The sequence below is a fragment of the Amblyraja radiata genome, chromosome 27, assembly GCF_010909765.2.
Source record: "Amblyraja radiata isolate CabotCenter1 chromosome 27, sAmbRad1.1.pri, whole genome shotgun sequence".
In the NCBI taxonomy this organism is placed as follows: Eukaryota; Metazoa; Chordata; class Chondrichthyes; order Rajiformes; family Rajidae; genus Amblyraja; species Amblyraja radiata.
This window is the reverse complement of record NC_045982.1, coordinates 15,357,029-15,372,399: the sequence shown is the minus strand read 5'-3', so window position 1 is coordinate 15,372,399 and position 15,371 is coordinate 15,357,029. Positions and strand designations below refer to the sequence as shown.

The 15,371-nt window shown below is 40.0% G+C and overlaps 1 protein-coding gene across 8 annotated transcripts in view; it reads left to right on the top strand.

Moving 5' to 3' along the window:
- The window catches only part of tfap2e (transcription factor AP-2 epsilon), an 82,999-nt gene that overhangs the window by 51,584 nt on the left and 16,044 nt on the right, over positions 1–15,371 (top strand). For all 8 annotated transcript variants that reach the window (XM_033045213.1, XM_033045215.1, XM_033045214.1 and 5 more), the window contains 2 exons: positions 3–121; positions 13,259–13,400. In XM_033045213.1, coding sequence (XP_032901104.1) covers positions 3–121; positions 13,259–13,400 — 261 coding nt within the window. The remainder of the gene's footprint in view (positions 1–2; positions 122–13,258; positions 13,401–15,371) is intronic.

Genomic DNA, 15,371 nt, shown 5'->3' with positions numbered 1-15,371 from the left:
AGGGCAAAGTCAAAAAATGGTGGTCGATCCTTGAGAGAAAAGTTGGAAAAGATTGGACTGAATTTGCCTGCAGGAAGGCGCAAAGCAGCCAATGTTACCTTACTCACCTCACTCGTCGAAGGTAAGGGATCTTTCAACAGACACTTTTAAGACAACAGTCGGTATGCTTCTATCTTTTGAATCTGCAAACCCAAACAGGCACATAATTCACAGAAAGTATTAATAGACTTGTGACTTCATGTGTCAACTAATCAGTTTTGAGATTCATACAACAGCTTGATTCTGCAAAGTCCAACTGCAATGTCTTGGGTATGCAACAAAACATCAACAGCCTGTCACAAATAGTTTTATATCAAACCTATGCACTGTTAAAGCACATGAGGATCCAGAGCAAGTTAAAAGGTCAATGGGAAGGAGCCAAACCTAATTCTGCTGCCAGACCGTAACTTTTTGATTGGTGCCATCAAAGGAAACTTCTCTTTATAGTGGAAAACTCGTTTGTGCAGTAAGTAAGTAAGTAAGTAAGTAAGTAAACTTTATTTATATAGCGCATTTTAAGCCAATTTGCATTGACCCCAAAGCGCTTCACATAATTTAAATAATAATAAGTTCCATTGCAAACCATAAAAAAAGGTTTAAAAAAAAAAAAAAAAAAAAAAAAAAAAAATGAATAAAAAATGGACACAACATATTACAGAGTTCAACACAAACATCCCCCCACAGCAGAATCAAAACATTTCCACTGCGGGGGAAAGGCACCAGAAAGTTAAGTCCTCTTCCTCTGTGAAACATCCCGAGGTCAGGGCCCATCTGTGGCCGTGCAGCCAGTCCGATGATTTTCAGGGCCCTCTTGCCGTAAAGATGAAACATCGGCGTCGGGTGAAACATTCCTCAGCGGCTTGTAAAACGATTCAAACATTTCTATCAATAAAAAAATAATGGAAACATACAACAAATTTGGAATTTAATGCCAAATATACCAGTCAGATAATTTGAAGAGAGCTATTTAAATTTAAAGATTAAAGATTTATACAGATTAACTGAGATTAAAGATACAGAGTAATAGAATCAGAAAATTTAGGACTCAATAGCAGGTCTTTTGGCCCATCATGTCTATGTTGCCTGGAAATGAGCAACCCAACCTGATCTCACCTTTCATCACTGGGTCATGGTTCTTCCAGAAAATCTGAACTTCTTTTCCCCACACAACTGCTGTTGAAAATGCAAATTGTTGAAAAGCTGGAAGAACATTGAGTGAAAAAAGAGTTCACAGCAACCGCCTGTATGTACGAATATGTATTAAGTAGATTATAATTTTCTGCTTTATAGTTTAGGTTTTGCTTTATCATTGTCATGGCTACTGAGGTATAGTGAAAAGCTTTGTTTTGCGTGCTATTCAATCAAATCAGATAGTACTATACATAACTACAATCAGGCCAAGTTCCAGCACAAAAGGTAGAGCAAAACGGAAGGTACAGATGGAAATATCCTTCCCCTCTCCCCTCTCACCATTTGCATCAATTCACCCTGAGTCTATAATTTGTTTACACACCATGGATAATTTCCAGTGATCAGATAGCAAACTAATAATTTTTTCGTAGAAAATGATTAGGCGATCTTTTGGACCAGGACTCTTCTGTCTCGATTTTTTTCTATTGCAGGCACAAATAACTGCAGATGCTCATTAACAAAAAATAACACAAAGTGCTGGAGTCAGGCAGGAATGGGGTAATGATTGTGGATGATCAGCCATGATCACAGTGAATGGCGGTGCTGGCTCGAAGGGCCGAATGACCTATTCCTGCACCTATTGTCTATTGTCTATTATCTCCGAAGAAGTGTCCTGACCCAAGATGTCATTTATCTGGTTTCTCCACAGATCTTGCATGACCTGTTGAGGTACTCCAGCACTTTGTGTCTTCTTTTGTAATTCAGCATCTGCAACTCCTTGTGTCTACAGTAAATCTTTGTTGTGTGGGAAGAAACTAGAGTGCCTGGGGGATATCAAAGCAGCCACAGGGAGAATGTGCAAACTTCACATAGATATCAGAGGTTAGCATTGAGTCCAGTTTGCTGGTGCTCTGAGGTAGTAACTCTACTCCCCATGTCACTGTGTTTGCTTACAAGGAGTTCACCAAGATGGAGATTTCAGAAGGTGACGATAATTCCTTACGCTGCTTTAATTACATTGTCTTTACACTGTTTTAATTAATATCAGCACCTGATATTAATTAAGTCAGGCCATAAAACATAGGTCCTTAAATTATAAGATTTCAATTTTATATGTGTTAGAAAATTTAAATATTGACCGTATTAAAGTATGATTTTTTTGGTATAAAGTGCAAAACTTGTACTTTCATGAACATTTCACTGAAAGATTTCAGAATTTGAACCTCACCCCACTTGTGTAGCTATTTATTAAGAAAACACATTTTCGGTAAAGCCACACAAGTTTGCAGGTTGTGCCAATTCTTCATGATGCAGGAATCAGTAACAGGGCCAGCATTTATTACCTATCCACTATTGCCCTTGAGTTGCATGTGGTGGTGAGCTATACGTTGTGGTTCTCTGGTGAAGGTACTCCCACTGTGCCCTTGGATAGGGAGTTTCAGGATCTAGACCCAGCAATGATGAAGGAATGGAAATAAAGTTCTAAGTTAGGATTTGAGGTGACTTGGAAGGGAACATACATCCGGTGGTGTTCCTGTGCTCCTACTGCCCTTGTCCCTTTTTGGGTGGAGGTTGTGGTTAGGGAGATGGAGCAGCATCGGTGAGTAACTACAATGATTTTATAGTTGGCATATTCTGCAGCCAATACTGGAGGGCATCGACGTTTAAGATAGTTGATGGGATGCCAGTCAACTGGACTACCTTATCCCCTTTGTTGCTGAGCTTTTTACACATTGTCACAACTCAACTCGTTCAGCCAAGTGGAGAGTAATCATTCACACTCTTGTCAGTTCCTTGAAAATAGTGGGAATAATTTGAGATGATAGGAGATGAGTCCGTTGCCAGAGGATACTCAGTCTCTGATCCAATCTTGGAGCCACTGAGAATTTGTGACAGGTCCAAATGAGTTTCTGGTTACCAGAATGCTGATGATGGGAGAAAAGATTAGAGTAACATCAATTAAATTATGGGTAGATGGACCATTTCTGGTAGGCAAAGGTAATTGCTGGCTCTTTAGTGGTGCACGGGTTACTTATCACATGTTGACATGTTGCCCAGGTCTTGCTGCATGTAAGAACGGTCTGCTTCACTTTCTAAGAAGTTGCAAATGGAATTCAACATTGTGAAATTATTGGCTCTTTGTCACTGCCTTGATATCAAGTAGTCACTTTCTCCTCCCTTCTGCAATTCAGCTCTTGTCCAAGTTTGCAGGATTTAATCCCGGTGAAAGTCAGATTTGCATTGGCAAACAGGTTATAGATGATTAAGTGTCACTTGATAGTTGTCCAAAAAACCTTTCCATCATATTAACAACAATTTGGAATAGACTCATTTGGCAGTAACTAGTTGGATTGGATTTGTCCCGGTTTTTGTGGTTAGGACACTGCTGGGCAATTTTCCACAGTTATGCCGTTGCACTTAAACAGTTTAGCTGAAGGTGTACCTAGTTCTGGATGCTAGTCCTCAGTAGTACTGCTGGGGCGTTGCCTGGATCTATAGTCTTTTTGTGGTTAGCTCTGCCTTAATTTCACATGGATTGAATTGAATTATCTAATGACCGGTTTCTGTAATGGTTGTGATCTCAGAAGGAAACTGAGGCAGATGATGCAATCGACACTTTTAGTTGAATGCGATTGTAATTGTACAGCCTTGTCTTCAGCACTCACATCCTGGGTCCCACCAGCAGTGAATATCGGGATATCTTTGAATTCTCCTCCTTTTGTCTGTTGACTACCATTCTTATCTAGTTGTGATAGGAATGCACAACCATGATCTGTGTGCTGTAGAGTGTCTTGGATTTTTTTCTATTGCAGACACAAGTAATACAGGTGCTGGCATACACAACACAAAGTGCTGGATTAACTCAATGGGTCAGGCAGTATCTCTGGAGAAATGTCCCGATCCGAAACAGTGGCTATCCATGTTCTCCAGACTTGCTGCCTGACCTGCTGAGTTACTCCAGCATTGTGTCTTTCTATCTATTCCATGCTGTTTTGATTCAAGAAAGCACATTGCCCTGTGCCCCAGCTTTGATACATTGGCACTTCTTTTTGTAGGAATGCCTACCTTCTGCAGGCTCTTCTCTGCTACTCAATGAAGTTCTAATCCCGTGGCTGGCTTGTTCTGTGGCAAGAGTGTCATGCCAGATGACAGGGCTAGAGATGGAGTTGGTGTGTATTTGTGTGCTGCGGATTGTCCAACATGTCCATTCTGATGTTTTCTATTTGGCACAATGACAATGCAACACGATATGAAGAGGGTGACTTGGTCACTTGACCTTCTTCAAGCCCGTCTTTTCTCATTGAGTTGACCTTTTGGTGCATTGAGCTTTTATAACAGGTAACGTCACTTGTCGATTATTGTAAGAAAATATATTTTATATCTGACCTTGCACATTCAGTATTTTATCAGGATATGTCTTCAGATTCATCTATTTTTCAATTGGCACTTTGCTGTATCTTTTTATGTATATATTTCTGTCCAAGACTGAACAATCAACAACTATTGATGTTCATTTCATTATATTGGACATTAACTTTCCCTTTAATTGTAAGATCACTATGTTTTCATTCTATCACTATATGACAATAGCAGCATATGAGCTGGTTAAATCACTGTACAGGCTTTTGCCAGCTTCAGCGTTATACAACTCGTTGCTTTGTGACATTGTTATTTGGTTTACAATTGCTCTCATTGAGAAACCCCTTGGATGAGCATCTGTGTGTTACGTTGAGCATCTGTGTGTTACGTTGAGCATCTGTGTGTTACGTTGCATGCTGAACTTATGTGCTCTTTGTTTTTTATATTTAAAGCATTTTGCTGCTCTAAATTGTGATGGCCGATTGGTACCAGCTTTCCCCTCCTGCCTTACCTTTCTCACTAAACCTTAATCTCAAAAAGACATTCCATCATATTGCCAAAAATTTAGAGCAGACAGATTTGGCAGTAACTAACTGGATTTTATTTTACCTGATTTTTGTGGATAGGACATAGCTGGGCAATTTTTCACAGTTTTGCAGTTGTACTGAAACAGCTTGGCTGGAGTTACAGCTAGCTCTATATGCATGTTTTCCATATTACTGCTGCGATGTTGTCTGGTTTTGTAGTTTCCAAGGTTCTCAGTTGTGCCTTGAATTCACTTTGAATGAATTTAATTGTCAGATGACTGGCTTCTCTGAAGGTGGGGGATCTCAGGAGGAATCTGAGGTGGGTCATGCATGCAGCACTTTTGGCTTTCCCCACCTGATTTACCTTCCTCACCAAACTCACTCACTCATATGACTTTGCTTAATTCTGTACTTCCCGACTTTGTTGCACCCACATGGCCATACACTTCATTAAAATTGCCAAAATTCCTTGGTGTATTTAGAAGTCATCTCCATTGTTGTGGCTATCTTACATGCCCACCCATCTGTTGTGCATTCAATAACTTACAGTAGATTGAATTTGTCACTATGGTGAAGCGTGCATGAATACGTTACATTTGATTGAGGAAGATGCCAAAATTACAGTCATCATGACAATACTTGACTATAATTGGTATAATGGTATAAGTACTAATGGTCTCTCTTGATTTTGGATTCTGCTCCTAAATTTGTGACTTTTTATAATCTCTGAGGTTGCTGGACTAGTGTTTCTCCAATCTCTTCGTAACTTCCACAAACAAAAGAACTTTTACCTTGTTCAGAACCAGGAGGTGCGGTCTGACTTTTATTATATGTTCTCGCAAGGGGCCTTATATGGGGCCTTATATGTAGTTACACAGTTCATAATTTCTTTGAGAAAGTACCAGTCCTGCAGTTCCAATTTTGAAATGTTTGCAAATTCAAGATTGTCATCTTTATAATGATGTGTACCTGGCAACCGGAATGCTCAGAACCTTCACAGTTCATACTGATTTTCAAATAGCTGTAGTCAAATCTATATTATCTATGCTAGTTAATTGTTTAGCTCTGCAACTTCCAACATGCTTCAAAAACTTGGTAAAAATGTCTACATTTTGGTGCAGCATCCATCTACTTTGTGCTAAAATAATCGGCACTTTCTCTGGGTTCAGTTGCTGTTTGGTTCCTAAGGAGAATTATTTTTTTTGGTGTCTTTATGGTGTCTCTTCTGGTACCTCTCAAGTTTTTAGAGGGATTAGTTTAATTTCAGTGAGAAATGGTTTCATTGTCTGATGGATGGGAAATGGTTCAAAATGTGTTCCTCCCACATGGATTTATTTTTGGAAAAAACAAGGTAGGTAATTTAAAAGGGCGTATAACCTGAATCTGGCATTTTTCTGTTCAATAGATGAGGTTTAAATTATCCTTAGTGTCTTTAGTGCTTGCATGTTAAAAGCAAATGTTAAATCAAGGTCAATGGGCCATGTTACTAAAGCTATGTATTGTAAATCTGTGGGAAAGGGGTAAAGGACCCAGTCAAAGCCTCCCCTAATCATTCCTATTTTTTCTGTGAAAGTAGGTAAGGAGAATATACCAATACGACAAATAGTTGTTCACCATGATCTATTAAATTCTGCCCTGATTATGGATTCAGAAAGATACAGAGATATATCTTTCCAAAATAAATGTGCCAATACCCTTAGAATGATACTCGGAGACTATGTTGGATTAATTGCTCTGAATTCATTTTCTCTTATCCCTTGGCAAATTTATGAGGCCTTAGATTGGGACCTGTTTCTCATTGCTACTTCATCAACTCTGAAAGTTGTTTTTAATTATTTACGGATAAATATTCGGGAACTGTTCAAATTCCATCCATGGGAAACTTGATTTAAGTTTAAGCTGGGTGCAACATTGCTAATGTATTCGCTTTGAAACCTATTACATTTGAGAAGATGGGCAAACTTAACTTGGACCTTATTTAAATTCCACGAACAACTGTAACTGAGGTAACAAATAGATGCCCTGTTATTGCAGTTCTTCTTTCGAGGAAAACAAAGTGCATGAGTAACTCAGCAACTCCGGCGGGAATTAACAGGCAACATTTTGGGTCAGGGCCCTTTTTCAGCACCGTGTTTCACTCAAGAATCCAGCATTACAGTTCCTTGTGTCTTCATCTTTTGAAGAGGCTTGGAGATGTTTGGGGTAGATTGGGAGTGAGCACTGTGGATATTAATTCTGGACGGGTCTCTGACGCTGAGCTGCAGCCAGGATTTTTTTTTCAAGTAGCCATCGGCCCTTAAAGTTAGTAGCTGACAACTGATCGAACAAGTATGTCATCTGACTGAACCCAAACTTTGCAACTGTTGCCCTGAAACCTGCCTAAATTCCAACTGGAATAGGTATAGTGTCATATTCTGGTTAAATTGGGCTTATTGAGTGAATAGTGTGTGAATAATGAATTTTGAGTGAATTAGTGTGAATAGGTGTGAGATGGCGGCGCCTTGCGGCATCAGCTTCTGCATTCCGTCTGTCTTTTATTATTATTTTTTAAATTTTTGTCCTGTAGTTTATATATTGTATTGAGCTGGGTATATGTGGGGGGCGGGGGGGGGAGGGGAAACTTTTAAATCTCTTCCCTGTACGGGGGACCCAACCTTTCCCTGTCGAGTCTCCGTTGACGTTGGGGCCTAGCACCGTGAACCGGATCGATCTGGGTCGCGGACTCACCATCGTGGAGCTGGCCGGCTTCGGAGCATGGAGAGCGGTGGTGGCGCGCTGCTGTGACCCGACTTCGGAGCTTAGGAGGCTCCAGCCGCAGGCCCGATGGACGGTGACATCAGGAGCTTGAGGTTCCCTGGTGGGAGACGCTTTTTGGAGCTCCCGCAACGGCAACTTCTCCCGCCGAATTGCGGGGTTGAAAACGACCCAGAGCGGGGCCTTACATCGCCCGGCGCGGCTTTGACGGCCGCGGGACTTGCCATCGCCTGCCGGGACTCCAACATCAAGACCGGGAGCAGGGCTTTACATCGCCCAGCGTGGCCTTAACGGCCGCGGTACTTGCTATCGCCCGCCGGGGGCTTTAACATCGGGAGAAGAATGGAAAACAGGGGAGAGACAATGACTTTGGCTTCCATCACAGTGAGGAGGAGATTCACTGTGATGGATGTTTGTGTAAATTGTGTTCATTTTGTGTCTTGGTTTTTTTTCTTGTTGTATGACTGCAGAAACCAAATTTCGTTTGAACTTCATTTGAGGTTCAAATGACAATAAACGGTATTGTATTGTATTGTATTGTATTGTATTGTATTGTATTGTATTGTATTGTATTGTATTGTATTGTATTGTATTGCATTGTAAATAAGATGAGAAAATGCTGCACTTTTTGTCTGTTATTCTATTTGTTTCTGCCTTTTCAACCCATCTCTGGTGTCACAAAATTGAGATTGAGTTGGGATAAATTAAAAAATTAGATTTCTCTAGTATATTTTGAAATTATTTTCTCATTTTTGGAAAAATAATCTAAAGTTATGAGAAGATAGACACAAAAAGCTGGAGTAACTCAGCGGGTCAGACAGCATCTCTGGTGAAAAGGAATGGGAAAAGGAAAGGAATTCTTCAGAAGAAGGGTCTCGGCCCGAAACATCACCCATTCCTTTTCTCCAGAGACACTGCTTGACCTGTTGAATTACTCCCGCTTTTTGTGTCTATCATCGGTTTAAACCAGCATCTGTTGTTCCCTGCACAAGTTATGAGAACCTAATCTTATTTACAATCATTCCCTGTATAGTGAGAGCATCTCTAACTGTGACATTCTGTTATCATGTTTGTTTTGATCTACATTAAAATCAGTCCGAATACAAGGCAATGTGTTCAGATGGTCCTTTTGGCTGTTTTATTCAAAATATTTCTTTCTTTTGGTTCGTGTGAATAGCTGAGAAATTGTGTCATCTCCTGGTTAGTCACTGATCATACTGAGTGCTTTCAGTTCCAGTATATCTTTTTCCTGGACCGCGAATTTCACTTGCTGAATATTTATTGTTAAACATTTATTACAGACATCAGGAAAACTGGGAAATGCAACCAGCTATTTTAACGCTAAGGGATGATTTATACATGTAATAATCCATGGAGGCCTTATGGGAGATTACAATGTATTTCTCTGTTTACTTTTTAGTGACTGTTTTCCAAAATTGATTTTCGAGAGCCCAATTGAAAACTGTTGGAAAGGGACAGTTACTGTACATTTTGATTTGTCATAAATGGCAAACGTTCAGATCCAGAAAGGAGGATAATTCGAAGGAGTTTATCATGAAACAATAAACTTCAGCAATTTATTTTGTTGACCGATGGTTTTAGCAAAACAATAATGCTGTTAGACACAGCTTTATCAGAAATGCACAAATGTCTTCTCTACAGTATATGTGTGCACTGGATATGGTCATTACTCTCACTGTTGATCCTTAATTCCTCTTGAACTGAATGGCTTGCTAGATAATTTTAGAATGCAGTTATGTGGCAAAAAAACGTTAGTAGGTCTGGAATCATATTAGGCCAGATCTGGTAAGGACAGCAGATTCCCATCCCCGAGTGAGTGAATTGGACAGGTTTTTCCAACAATCTGGTCATTCCATGCTTAATGTTGCTGATCCCAATGTTTTGTGCCAACATTCTTTCATTACTTGTTTAAATGCGCTTGCTGCTGAGGTGGATAAGAACTCTGGTCTACAAATCAAGAGACTAGGCCTCTACAGTAGTGGCAATTGAATGATTAGCTAAAGTAGTTGCAGCCTCTCACTTATTTTTGTTCTGATTGGGGTCCTGGAACTGAAATGCTGGTTGTTTCTCTTTTCACAGATGTTGCCTGACTTGCTAAGGACTTCCAGAATTTTCTTTTTTATTTCACCTTTCCAGCATATGCAGCTTTTTGCTTTCTGATATACTTTTTGTATTTGCTATTTGGCCATTATTTTCATTTCAGTAATAAGAATATGTTGCTTCCTCCTCACAAAGGGCTGGGGTAGCTCTGTCGAAGAGGATACAAACTGAAACTTGGAAGAGGGAGTGCACAGTAGCAGTGTCAAAAGTAAAACAAAGCAGTAATATAAGAGCATAATGAGCCAGAGGTTACAGACTGTAGCTTGTTGTCTGCACTTTGATCTGTGAGGTAAATATGTCGTTGTCTTTTGAGGACCACTGCTGTCAACCTGCTGTTTAGCTTAGGCCCAATGTTCTGTGGTGAGATTCATTTACAAAAGAGCTGGAAGAACTTTAACCACTGGCTAAATCATGACTTCAGCGTACCTGGCTGTCAAAAGCCTCTTAAACTATTGAATATTCTTGGTATTCTTGGTATAAAAGTTAAATAAAAATAAATTGCCCTCATAATAACAATGGTCTCTCACGGCTATTTCTGTCCGCTGTAAAGAATCACCTCGCTGCTTGAAGCACTTGGTTTAACCTGAGCAGTCTAAAGTCAGGGTGGAGTCAGGAAAGGTTGTTTAAGAGAAGTGTGGATGTGAAAGTGGGATAACATGGAACTATCGTCAAGGGGTGATCGATGGTAGACGTGGACTCGGAGGGCAAAAAGGCCTGTTTCCATGCTGTATCTGAAATACAACTCAAACTAATTTTCACAAGTTTAGAGGAATCGTGCATCTAATGCGCTTAAAGCAGAGAACAGCTAGCAGCTCCATGTGGACTGACAGCATTTCCCAGGAACTCTGGACCAGTCTTTATTCTTTGTATCTCCAGACGTTTTGGATACCTGCATTTGGGCTGTTCTTGTTGGTGGGTTTTAGTTCCATATGTATCAATGATTCCATTTTTTCAGACTTGAAGTCAAACATGAAAGGTGTCCAAAGAATGAGTAGAGAAACTTAAGCAGTTAATTTCGAGCATTGATTTTATTACATGTTTGAACTTTGTGAAATTGTCTTGAGGAGATGGTTGAATAAGACAACGAGACTTTGACTTACATTTTTACTGCAAAACATTCTGGTTTTGCAATAAAATAAAAAGCAGATAATGAAAATAACAAGATATATTTTTATGGCAGTTGTTAAACTGAACTATTATGTTTGAGTGACTGGAATAATGAATAGTTTATATGCACTTTTAAAGTTATGGCATACCAAATTTTATATTTCCACATCATTTCTCTTTTACTGCCATACCAAATCTAAGGCATTATTATTTTTCTGAAAAAGGTTGGGGATGGATTTGAAAGGCAAGAGTATAAAGTCGCTTTTCCACGGTGTCCAAGACAGCAGATTAAATACGAACTTGTTTATTTTTAGGTAAACTAGCAGTCAAACACAAAAATGATGATGTTTCATTTAAATGATTTGGTCACTTGCTAAAGCTATCTGTCTTGCACAAATTAGCCATATGAATTATATGTGCTTAAGTGTGAATTAAATTGGTTTCAGGCATTTTCGTACCTAAGATCAGCCCTGGTCTCATTGAAATTTGGAGCAAGCTTGAATGTCCTGATTTCCCAGCATTTTGCCCTCGTTAACTCTGTCCGTGCCATTTCTTCACATTCACGATGCTTTGGTGCCCTTACTTAACCAAAATGACCTACTTGCCCTCTCTCTTTTCAGTAAGGAGATGTCAAAGGATTTATTGGTGTTCCAAATGTAAACATCAAATCCTGAAGCTTTGATTGAAAGATACAGTATGGAAACAGGCCCTTCGGCCCACTGTGTCCGCGCTGACCACTGATCATCTGAAATGATCATCTACATTATCCCACTTCACATCCACTCCCTACACATCCAGGCAATTTACAGCAACCTACAAACCTGCATGTCTCTGAGATGTGGGATGAAACGGGAGCACCTGGAAGAAATCCAAGTGGCCACAGGGAGAATGTGTAAACTCCACGCAGGCGCCATCCGAGGTCGGGATTGAACCCGGGTCTCTGGCGCTGTAGGCAGCATCTCTATTGACTGCGGCATGTGCCACCTTTTGCTAAGTGCTCCCTCAACATTTCATTCTTTGAGCATAAAAATATCCAGTTTCTTTAGTTTTGCCTTCATTGTCACTAATGCACCTTCTCCAAAATGAGGGTGTGTCACATCCATCTGGGTTTTCAGAATGACATATATACTATGGGACAAAACTCAATAGGGGTTCATAATTTCCACAGTGGCTCTGTACCTAGATTCCTTTAGACTATGCTGCAGTAATTTGTTCTTTACTCAAGATTCCAGTATCTGCACTCTCTTGTGTCTCCATTTTCTTTTGTTTCCTGCTTGTGACTTAGTCCTGTTGCAATCCCAGGTTTGCCTATGATCATTTAAGTAACGAATGCCTTTCTGAGACAACATGGTGTTGGCATTAAATGCATTAGTAAGGGAACTCTCAAGGCTGGGATTAAATTGGATGGTGACAATCGTACAGGCTGGTTCGCAGTTAAGGCTAGGAGGAATCTTCTTTATAAGAAAAGCAAAAGTGATCATATATCAACATATTTCAAGAAGAACCAGAGGAAGGAGGAATAAACAGCAATTGGGAATGCAGTGAAGCATGAGGGAAGATTATTGAGAGCAACGTCCATGATACAGATTTTGAGGAGGACCATGACAATGGGGAAAATGGCAGTCTTTGGGACAAAGTCTGGGAGGATATTGAACAATTAAGCTAAAAACGGAAGTGGGTGAATGAGCAGAAACAAATATCGGGAGAGGTGAAGGAGTATAACAACCTGCACTTGGACTTTGATACTAATATGTGAGGAATGGGGTGGGGCAGAGAAGGTCCAGAGAAGGGCAAAGGTAGGGTGATGGATGAATAGGTGAATACTAAGTGAAACTCAGGACACTGGGTAGAATAAAATAGACACAGAGTAATGGAATGACTCAGTAGGTCAGGCTAACCTACTGAGTTACTCCTGAACTTTGTTTTTTATTTGTTGTTATCTAGCAATTGCAGTTCCTTGTTTCTACACTGGGTAGTACTTGTGTGTGGAGATTTTTATAAGTCTAGAATTTTTGCAGCAGTGGTAATGAGGTGCACTGTCTTATTATTGTATCGGGCGAGTGCTTGAAACTCAAAGCAATGTCCTGCCAGTCTGCATGAATCATGACTGAGGGTAATTGGCTGCTGTATTTCTTTGATTTAATGTTTATTATATTTGTTTACTCTGCTCAGATGCTGAACAACTTCACTCACTCTAGTCTCTGTTTTGTTTCTTGCAGGAGAGGCTGTGCACTTGGCCAGGGATTTTGGGTATGTTAGTGAGACCGAGTTCCCCGCAAAAGCAGCAGCAGAGTTTTTGACCAGACAGCATTCAGACCCCACTGAGCTCCATGCCCGAAAAAATATGCTTCTTGCCACCAAGTGAGTACCAGACATCAATATTCATATTTCTCCTCTCATTCAGAATGTACAGTCTACTTTTACCTGAACTCCTGCTGTTTGGAAAGGACCATTTTGAACATAAAAGGTAGACAAAAATGCTGGAGAAACTCAGCAGGCGAGGCAGCATCTATGGAGCGAAGGAAATAGGCAACGTTTTGGGTCGAGACCCTTCTTCAGACTGAACATAAATTTTGAACATAAAAATCGCTTATGTTGATGAGGCTTTTTTTGGCGTACTGTGTCCGTCCTGGTCACCCTGCTACAGGAAGGATATTGTTAAGATGCAAAGAGTGCAGAGAAGATTTACGAGGATATTGCCAGGACTGAGGGCCAGAGCTATAGGGAGAGGTTGAGCAGGCTAGGACTTTATACTTTGGAGCACAGGAGGATGAGGGGAGAACTTATAGAGACGTATAACGTCATGAGGGGAATATATAGGGTGCACAGATTATTTTATCCAGAGAAGGGGAGTCAAGAACCAGATAACATAGGTTTAAGGATAGAGGGGAAAGATTTAATGGGAATCTCTGGGGAAACCTTTTTCATACAGAGGGTCATGGGCATGTGGAATGAGATGCTGGAGGAAATAATAGAGGCAGGTACAATAACAATATTAAAAAAAAACATTTGGACAGGTACATGGCTAGGAAAGGTTTAGAGGGTTATGGGCCATATGTGGGCAGGTGGACCTGGTGTAATGGCAATCTGCCCAAGACAATGGTGGTCTGTTTCCATGTTGCATGACTCTGACTATTATAATCAGACAAAACACAGCAAAAATAATATAATAAAGGAATACGTGCTGGACTGGACTATTCAGCCTTTGCCTGACCATTCAATAAAATCGAAACTCATCTCCTACAAGCTATTTTCCTAACCTATCTTTTGATTCCCTTAAAAAACATTTTCCTGTGAAGATCAAAAGTTGGCTTTTTTAAGGCGGACTGATGGAAAAGCAAGGAATCTCGAAACATTTTATTGCACTGTTGGTTAACTGAATCTTGTTTGTCCTGAATATTACATTCACGGTATGTGCAACACTCCTTGAACTCTATCCAAGGGTTCTACAGTCAAATTAAAGTTCGTGAAAGAATCCTACTGTTGGATTTAACATTTATTAAGAATAATCTTCTGGGATCTGCATGTAGTTTTATAACTGTGTATACAGTTCTAAACATTGAAGAGTTTTGTTTTCAAATCTCTTATTCTGCTACATCCTTATAAGAAGCATTTAATGCAAGCAGTGCTGGTAAAGGTTAAAGCAATCTGAAAATGCAGTTTTAATGAACAAAATATATATTTTTGTCAACACAATATTTAATAATGTTCCAAAAATCATAAATAGAACACTCTTCTTGAAAGTGCTAAATAGCAGTTATAGAAATGAATAACCCAGAGCTGTAATAGGCTATTTGAGTGAAGTGGACACTCTCTCCTATTTTCATTTAATGAATTTAAATGATTAGAAAGGAAAAGGGGTGGATATTTTCTTCTTCATTAAAATTAATATTGCTACGAAATAAGATTTAGATTAAAATGCAGGAGCTTTCATTTTTCATACTTTGGTGAGGGACAGCTCAATGGCGCGGCTGGTAGAGCTGCTGCCTCACCCAAGTTTGATCCGTGTGGAGTTTGCCCGTTCTCCCTGTGACTGCGTGGGTTTCCTTTGGGCGCTCCGGTTTCCTGCTACATCCCAAAGACGTGCGGGTTTGCAGGTTAATTGGCTTCCGTAAATTGCTCCCAATGTGTAGGGGGTGGATGAGAAAGTGGGATAAGATAGAACTAGTGTGAATGGGTGATTGATGGTCAGTGTGGGCCGATGGGCCTATTTCCATTCTGCATCTTTCAATCAATCAATTTTGTGTTTTTTCTTCTATGTTCCATGACCTGTTAATGTACAGATTCTCAGAACTATGAACAATGTTGTGAGGTGGTATACAATATTCACCA